Here is a 9,430-nt window from a genome sequence, read left to right as displayed (position 1 = left end):
GAGAAAATTTTTTTTACCAGGGAAATACAATTACTACAAATATGGTTGGAAAGTGAGTTTGGTAGAAAAGTTAAAAAAAAAAGTTATTTGTTAGGACAAAATATTACCGGAAAAATTGGGTTAAATTTTCTGAATCTACGTTTGGTCGAAGGTAAAATATTGAAGGGAAAATGAGATAAAATCACCAAACTAACTCTTGATTAAATACAATTTTTTTGTTCTATCCAGCTTTCTTTTGACACGTTTCTTGAGAAAGAATATATATGTCCATTGCTTTTTTTTCTTACTTTTTGGTTTGATGGATAATGTCTAAGTGGTATCTTGAAATGACAAAATTTTTTAACTTTACACAAAAACTGAGATTGCTATATAAATTCAAATAATGGACACATTTTTTAAAATCTCCTATAAACAAACATGATCAACTAAAATATCCATCTCAATTTTTCCGGTAATCCTAAAAGAAACCTCCTACTATTCACCCATTAATTAAATTCAGGGAATCCTCTTTAGCTAGTTGTTATTATAATCATTCTTTCGTTAAAGGAAAAAAATAGAGTATAAATGAGTCCACCATGTATCAACGGATGAAAGAAAATGGGAGAAAAAACGGGTAAACACAGAAAAAAAGCATGAGTTTAGAGTTACAAATTACAATTATAATAGGATAGAATATCCACACGCAAGCTCATTTTTCGCCGCTAGATTCATTTAGATATTTTAATCATCTTTTTTCAGCGTAAAAGAAAAAAAAAAGTGTTTGGTAACCAAGAAAACATAAAGAGAAAATAAGGAACTCTTTTGATTCAACTTAGAAAAACGCTGAGAAAATCTTCCTTTCCTTTTGACAAAAACGAGAGAGAGCGATATCCTCGCAAAGGTGTCCGTCCTCACAAAATTCATTCATTCAGGTTCGCTCTTTTCTCTCTCAATCTGATTCGCTCATTGTTTTCAGAAGTCGCCTAACTTTTTTTTTTTTTTTTTTAACTTGATCTATTTGCTTGCGGATTGTAAATTATTTGGAAAAGTTCTTCAATTTTCGGATAATTCATTTGATAATTTGTTGTTTTGTTTTGCTGGATTTCCCGTCTTTTGCATGTTTGGATTTCGAGTTCGAAAATTGAATTTTGTTTGGTGCGATCGTGGATCGTGGTTCATTTCATTCTATGATTTGATTCTTAATTTTTGTTTTTCTTGTTTCTGTTTAGCTGATTGTGATTGTATAATAAAGCACACGCGCATAAGAGGATCGTGGATTGGTTAGCATAGTTTTGTTTTTGTTCAGCAATTGCTTGTTATCACAGCAAAGTCATAAATTTTGCAAGTATGATGACAACTTCATTGGCGAATTCTGCTGACAATTCAGCCATTGGTTCTTCCAATACCAATGGCGCCGCACGCCCTCTCCGGTCAGCATATGTTCCTCCACATCTTCGCAATCGGCCGGCGAATACCAATGCCTCGGAGCTCCCAGCGGTGGCATCATACCCTTCTTTGGCAGCTATTGATCGGGTGAATTATGGTGGTCCGGCTGCTGGTCCTCGTGGGGGTAGTTCCTCTAAGCCGGATCTCCAGCAAGGATATGGTTCTAGTGTTCAGACTAGTGGTGGATGGAATAGTAGAGGGGTAGGGAGAGACCGCGGGAGGCGTGAGGTGAACCCTTTTGAGAATGATGAGGCTGAGGATCAATCTCTTACTGATCAAGAGAACACAGGCATTAACTTTGAAGCTTATGATGATATCCCTGTGGAGACTAGTGGGGAGAATGTGCCTCCGCCTGTGAATACTTTCGCAGAGATAGATTTGGGCGATGCATTGAATCAAAATATACAGAGATGCAAGTATGTCAAACCAACCCCGGTTCAGAGGTATGCCATACCGATTTCTCTTGCTCGGCGAGATTTGATGGCTTGTGCTCAGACAGGGTCTGGAAAGACAGCTGCCTTTTGCTTTCCTATTATAAGTGGAATCATGAGGGGGCAGCATGTTCAAAGACCGCGTGTAGCACGGACTGCTTTTCCTCTGGCACTTATTCTCTCCCCTACCCGGGAGCTTTCATGTCAGGTGCGATTCTGATTTTAGCTTCCGCTTTGCACTGCCCTTGTAATGTGTATCTGACTATATGTATCTTCAAGGACTGCAATTTTTCAGTCACCCTTATGTTTTCATTGTCTTACAGATACATGATGAGGCCAAAAAGTTTTCTTATCAAACTGGTGTCAAGGTGGTAGTTGCTTATGGAGGAGCACCAATCAACCAACAGGTTATTTTTTACCCACTGGTGTTTGAGGCACTCTGATTTTTATTTTATTTTTTATTTTTTGCTTGCTTCGATATTTATCATCACCTCCTTGACATTGAAGTTTGTACCAATGCATGCAATGTTCATATGTGTGTAGAAGTGATCATTTTTTTTTTTTTTTTTTGAGTTTTAGTAAGGAACAGAAAACTTAATAAGCAAACTTCATACCATTTTCAATTTCAAGCATGGACAAGATTGTGTTGAAGTCAACTGTACAAAAATATGTTTCTGGGATTCTGAACCTGGAAATGGAGAAGAGACTGGTTATACTATCTGTGCTTTATTGTAATCATATGCTCCGGTGAAAGGTTTAACTGTTAGATGATGGTTTTGAGCTTCATTTGATTCCTGCAGATTGATAGTATTGCCATGGTGCTGTTGAGTATAAGTTTTCTCATTTTTCAATTAAACTACCTCCTATGAAGAATAAGTAATAGAGGGGGCCAAGTTAGATTTGTACTGCATATGCTCAATTTCACCCATAAGTTGAAAGCATGTGTACTTGCATCTGCTTTAGCCATGCCGTCTTCCTAATGTCCTGTGTTTTTTTGTATGTGAATACATATTATGAATTGAATTAACTTTACATACCTATGAAAAGCAGATTTTTTTTCCCAATGATAGGCCACCTGCTTATATGGGGATCAGAGTTTTGAAAATTAATGTGATAGTGGAGTCAGAGAACAGGAGTTCTTTGTGAGGCATGGTAGAATAGACAAGAATTAATCAAGTGAATACACAGTTAATTATGCTTGCCATTGTCTTTTATATCATATGTTCAGTATATAACTATGGTTTCATAATGATGGATTCTCCCATTTTTTAGTGGAGGCTCCACCCCTCTTATCAACCTGGCTTTTCAGAGTGAGTGTGATCTCTGCATCAAGTATTTGATCATTTTTATTTAAAAACTATGGCTGTTCCAAATGTTTCCAAGTTTGCTGTTACTTCTGGACGCATGTTACAATAATTTTATTTCTGAATAGTTAATGAAGATTGGAAATGTTTCGTGTATTAGCTTCTTAATGCTCTCGATTTTTGGCTTATCAGCATAATGGTTAGAATGTAATTTGTTAGCCTAGTCAGACCACGTCTCCTTTTGCTGGTGGGGTGTAAATTGTAATATGTTATATTCGTAACTATGCATTCCTTCAATATGCTTTAGGTCTTTTTGACTTTTGTATTACTGGTTCTGTACTTCTGGATACACACTTCTTTGATTAGGTAGTAATGTGGTGTTGCATTGTTCAGTTGCGGGAGCTCGAGAGAGGAGTTGATATTCTGGTGGCAACTCCAGGACGCCTGGTAGATTTGCTTGAGAGGGCTAGAGTCTCATTACAGATGATAAGCTATTTGGCTCTTGATGAGGCAGATCGGATGCTGGACATGGGTTTTGAGCCTCAAATAAGAAAGATAGTTGAGCAAATGGACATGCCTCCTCCAGGCTTGAGACAGACACTGCTGTTTAGTGCCACATTTCCCAAAGAGATACAGGTATTGTGTGACTGGTACCCAGATTCTCAAGTCGACTATGTTTTTGCTAGAGGAGCCCCGCCACCCTGGCCCGAAAAGGAAAAAAAAAAAACTCAAAATAGTCTTTTTAGAAAAAGTGAAGGTTATGTTTGGTTAAAGAAAATGTTTTCTATTTCTATTTTTTGTTTTCGCTAATAATTACAAAAATGCCACCTATGTATAAGAAATGCCGAAAACATTTTGTTGTTTTCATCATTTCTTGCACAAATTTTTGAAAACAGGAAATAAAATGAAAATAAGATGGCATTTATTGTAATTATTAGTGAAAACAGAAAATGGAAATAGAAGACATTTTCTTAAACCAAACTGGCCCTAATATTTTCAGCTTTTTCTAAAGCTGGAAACACCTTTTTCATGCTTTTTTTTAGAAGCTAGCTTATCTATTCACTGTATAAAAAGTGCTTTCTGGAATTTCTTTTTTGGAATGCTGGCTGTTTCTATAGTTTGAAATGGGTAGATGAAGTGTTTTTTACTCTAATTTTGTACTCTTGGAAATTTAGATTGCCTTAATTGAGGTGTTTGAGCAACTTCTTTAAGGCTTAATAGTTACGAAAGACTACCCGTATCATAACAAGTGTGAAAGTGGGGACCATTTGATTGAACAAGGGGAGCAAAGTTTCTTTTATTACTTTATCTCTTTTACATAATTGACATATATTGTTGACAACTTTGTGAAAGCCCTGCTTTGGCATGACAAGCATGGAACTATTGCTTTCCACTTTTTAAACCAACTCATATTGAGCTCTTTTAATTTTGGATGAAGATTCACTACCATAATTCAAAGATTGACCAGGTAAGACTTTATAAGATTTCTTTAGCTTAAGAGTCTTCGCATGAATGAGTCTTCCACCTTAAATTTCTACCTATTATAGTCCCCTAGAAGAGTCTAGGTGTGAAATAAGCAGTTCTCTATCCTTTGCAGACACTGTTTATTCTTACAACCTTTAGAACCTTGATCTGGGCATCCTTAATGTTTGCAGAAATCAATAATTTTTTTTTTGTTTTTTAATATTTGAATATTCGATTTTTGTGTTAACAATGAATCCATAGATCTGACACAATAGTTCTCGGACAAAACTCCAAATTCAAATTTTGTCTCATTGGGATGGAATGCCAATGCTATGCCAACTGTTTCTGTATGTAGACTGACATGTTTCTCTAACCAAGTTGTTTATAAATTATATCATTTAAAGTGGCACTTTTAGTTGGGAAGGTGGAATTGTTGATGTCTATAACCAAGCTGCATTTGCTTGGCAGATGCAGACAATGGCACTGCTTGCTTTGTTACTAATAGACAGAAAATATTATTTGTAGAGCTAGTATGGTGGTGATTGTGGTAAAAGTTTATTTGGGATGAAATGATAGTGATGTAGTTATGGGAAGATGCTGGGGACTTGATAGTGATGCTTTCTTATTGTTGCTAAGATACTTAAGTTTGACTGTGTTGTGAATTGAGTTATTGACATTTTATGCTGGGGATATACTCCAATAATAGAGCTTGGGTTGTTGACGACCATTTTGCAATCAGCTAGATGTCATTTTCTTTTAGCTACACGATACAGTAATTATCATTTTGACTCTTCTGATATGTGGGTTTGATATAGCACATAAACCTCTCCTTTGCAATTTTCATTTGAATGCAGAGACTTGCATCAGATTTTCTTTCACATTATGTGTTTCTGGCTGTTGGAAGGGTCGGTTCAAGTACTGATCTAATTGCTCAAAGAGTAGAATATGTACTTGAGTCAGACAAGAGAAGCCACCTCATGGACCTTCTTCATGCTCAGAGGGAAAATGGAATTGATGGCAAGGTAATCTATCACTTCTGCATACTGCTGCTCTTCAGACTTGTACATATGCATGCCATATTTTTTTATTTTGTTAGTGATTTTCTCTCCTGAGCTGTATCAGAAATTCACTAACTTATGAAAATTATGCTGCACTGGAACAACTGTTTGTTTAAAAGTAATTTTGATTTGTGGATTTATCACATTCACAATTATAAAGATTTTGGGTGGTTTTTGCAGCAAGGTCTGACATTAGTTTTTGTCGAAACAAAGAAAGGGGCTGATGCATTGGAACACTGCTTGTGTGTTAATGGGTTTCCTGCAACTAGCATTCATGGTGACAGATCACAACAAGTGAGTCTGTTTAGCTAATTGAAGTTTATATTTAAATGTAAAACATGTCAGTATTATGATTACATTAAAATCACTTTTCTTTATTTGTTTTATGTTTCTTTGTTGTTTCTAGGACTGGCCAAGGGCTTGAATTGGTTTAGTCCAAATAAATGTAGTTAATCAGAGTTTGATTTGTGTTATGGAGGTTCTACATTTCCCATGAGTCTTCAAAGGAATTATAAAATTTGAGTAGTGCAATTTTTATTTAAAAAAAAAATATAAATCTCAAGGATCAAATTTAAACACTTCCCAGCCTTGACTCCTTGTTAATTTCTACTACCATAGAAAGGGGATTGGCATCAGGTATTTAATTTTTCTCTTCCAATTAAAACTTTGTTTTTACTATAATTGAAATGAGATTTTTCAAATTAACTACTAAAGCTCATCTCTTTCACCCAATTCCAACTTTGAAGGAACTTTTTTAATTTTCTTTTTAAGATATTGCAATTTCTAATTAAATATTTTATTCCATTATTAAATTCAAAAAGTGAGAAAATTATAATGCCATCATTTAATTAAATATATTGAATTTGGCAAATCTGCTTTGCAAGTGACTCTTTCAATACTTACAATATCTTCTTTCCATTAGATTCGATAAAATCTATGCTTTGAACTTTCAAATTGCATTTTTTCTTTTCCTATTTTGTGAGAATTGAATTTGTGGATGTGTGATCATACAAAGATAAATAGGATAAGAAATGAAGATATCCGACGAAAGGTAGGTAGGAGTAGCATTGGCGGTGGAAAAGACGAGAGAATATAGATTGAGATGATTTGGGCATCTTCAAAGATCTCTAGATACTTCTGTAAGAATAAAAGTTTGTTGCCAAGAGCATGATACAAAGAGGAAAGGTCGATACATATTAGGGGAAAAATAGTAAAATAAGACTTGATGAAATGAAAAATAGATTGACGCATGGTTTATCTTTGGATAGAGTGCAGGAAAGCTATTAGAATATTGAAAGGGGGTAGACTCATTTTTCCTATGTTTCAAATGATCATTTTAGTTCTTTTCCCTATATTTATTTATTTTTGTATTTATTTACTTTTTCTCTCTTATTTATTTTTTTTCCCTCAATCTTTTCTTGCTTTATTTTGGGTTCATTGATCATCGAACTCAACTAGTTTAAGATAAAGGTGATGTTGATGTTGAATTGAATTTATCTTTTGTGGTAGCTTCTAGTTGAAATCCTTATGATTTGCCAGAAAGCCTTAGTTATTATTTTTTCCCCTTCAAAGTCTCTCCAAAGCTTCTATTACAATCAATTTACAGTTCAGGAAAAGCTTTCCCGTATATTGTATTAGAACTTCAGAACTAAAAGTTGTCCTCGTATATATTTCTCTTTTTCTGTGTACTCCTGCAAATAAATGTGTACAACTTAATGGTTCTGTATGCAGGAAAGAGAACTAGCATTGAGGTCGTTCAAGAGTGGAAACACACCAATTCTAGTGGCAACCGATGTTGCAGCACGTGGTCTTGATATTCCACGGGTAGCACATGTGGTAAATTTTGATCTTCCTAATGATATTGATGATTATGTGCACCGGATAGGAAGAACAGGGCGAGCTGGGAAAATGGGATTAGCAACAGCCTTCTTCAATGACGGTAATTTGTCCTTGGCTAAACCATTAGCTGATCTGATGCAAGAGGCAAAGCAAGAAGTACCTGCCTGGCTCACACGTTATGCACAAAGGTCTTCTTACGGTGGTGGCAACAGAAACCGGCGAGCAGGGGGAGCCAACCGTTTTGGCGGCCGCGACTTTAGGAAGGAGGGCTCATTTAATAAAGCAACAGATTACTATGGTGGAACAGGTGGATATGGTGGAGGGTATGGTCAAGGTGTGACAAGTGCCTGGGATTAGACTAGCGTCCCTTCACTATTCATTCTCATGTTCAGTGTATATAAATTTCAGATTGTAATGATGAAAAAAAGGTATCTTCTCAACCATGGTTTGTCTGAATCCATGCATTCCTTACTAGAGGAAATCTTAGGAAAGATTTACAATTGGCTTGGTTTTGCTGGTTACGCAATCAAGGTTGGGAAATGCTGCGTTTGGAAGATAAAATCTGTAAGCAACCCGAAAATTTCTGTCTAGATTACTTGTATTAGTGGAGAGGGTGTGAACAGATTCAATGGAGAACTAAGGCCAGTTATTACTCAGTTTAAATACCGAGTTGTATTCAATGTTTTGAATTTTGATAGGGTCCTTAGCTTTTGACAGTCTAAGGAGTTATCTCTAATTAGCATGCACATATTATTGATTTGATTATTCTATCAACTGATCTGCTCTGAGCTTAATTACCTAATCTTGTCCTTTACTAGAAGGATCCATAAAAAGCAATTTCCCCTCTTTTTGAGTGGTTGTAACTTTCTAGGCTATGTTAGCTGAAAATTATTACTTAAGAATTCTTCTTGGTGGCTTTGTTACCCTTCTCTTAAGTTTATCGTTAATTTGATGGTATTATCCTTCTACTTAAATGCACTGATTCTATAAATTTATTAAAATTTTATATTTTGTCTAATGTTTATCATGTTTCTTTATCCAACTTTTTGACATTGAATGAGGTTTAACACTTTAATAATAAAAAATTGGGTAAAGTCCAAATAACTCCAGTGTGTTTTTTCTATAATCACTTTCTCCCTTAATTTATTTACGGGAGAAGAATTTCTCATGCTGCTAGAGGAGTTCTTTTTCTCACAGCAAAGACAATATTTAGAAGAGAGAAAAGTGAAAGAGATGAAAGAAAAAAAATTAAGGTGGGGTTCACAAGAGAAAAGTGAAAGAGATGAAAGAAAAAAAAATTAAGGTGGGGTTCACCATTTTTTGTGTGTAAGAATTTTTGTTCTTCTTATATAAAATAAAAAGTATAAATCCCTTTATGTATTGCTTATTGTGATTTTTCCGTCGAAATTCATCTTAACATTGTTAAAAAAATTGTATTAATTGTTTATTGGGTTTGTCTTTTTTAAAGTTACTTTACAATTTTATTTAATGTTCATCAAAATGATATTATTTTGAGGTGAAAATTATGGTGTATTTGTAATTGTAATTTATTTTAGGATTATAATAGTCTTTATTTATTTATTTATTTTATTTATTTATTTATTTTTATTTTTTAACCTTAAAACGATGTTATTTCGATGAACATTAGACAAAATCATTTAAAGTAATATTAAATATTTTCCCCCCTTATTTATTTTGCCCCCGTGAAGAGTAAACAAGTATTAAATTTGCCTTTACTATTTCAATTTCATCACTTGAAAAGGATATCGATTAGACACAGAGTTAATTATGACAAAGAACTTGTGGGATTATTCGCGAACTTGTGGATTATTCGCGGGATTATTTATTGAATCTACTCGTGGCTTGACAGGAAAGTACTAGTTAGTTGTCGTCTAGGAAGCATTGACAC

General features: G+C 34.7%; 1 protein-coding gene across 1 annotated transcript; it reads left to right on the top strand.

Annotated features, from left to right (window-relative positions):
• The first annotated feature begins 773 nt into the window (after nt 1-773).
• On the top strand, nt 774-8,386 carry LOC133296844 (DEAD-box ATP-dependent RNA helicase 37-like). Its single transcript, XM_061495899.1, has 7 exons — nt 774-911; nt 1,209-2,064; nt 2,180-2,263; nt 3,554-3,796; nt 5,479-5,646; nt 5,863-5,976; nt 7,414-8,386. Exons 2-7 carry the CDS (start codon nt 1,327-1,329, stop codon nt 7,876-7,878), a joined length of 1,812 nt encoding a protein of 603 aa, XP_061351883.1. The 5' UTR covers nt 774-911; nt 1,209-1,326; the 3' UTR covers nt 7,879-8,386.
• Nucleotides 8,387-9,430: the final 1,044 nt, after the last annotated feature.

Source organism: Gastrolobium bilobum, unplaced genomic scaffold (genome assembly GCF_033153095.1).
Source record: "Gastrolobium bilobum isolate Gb01-03AN ecotype WA unplaced genomic scaffold, APGP_CSIRO_Gbil_v1 utg110480, whole genome shotgun sequence".
Classification (NCBI taxonomy): Eukaryota; Viridiplantae; Streptophyta; class Magnoliopsida; order Fabales; family Fabaceae; genus Gastrolobium; species Gastrolobium bilobum.
The sequence above is the reverse complement of the archived record's forward strand: the minus strand, read 5'-3'. Positions and strand labels throughout refer to the sequence as shown.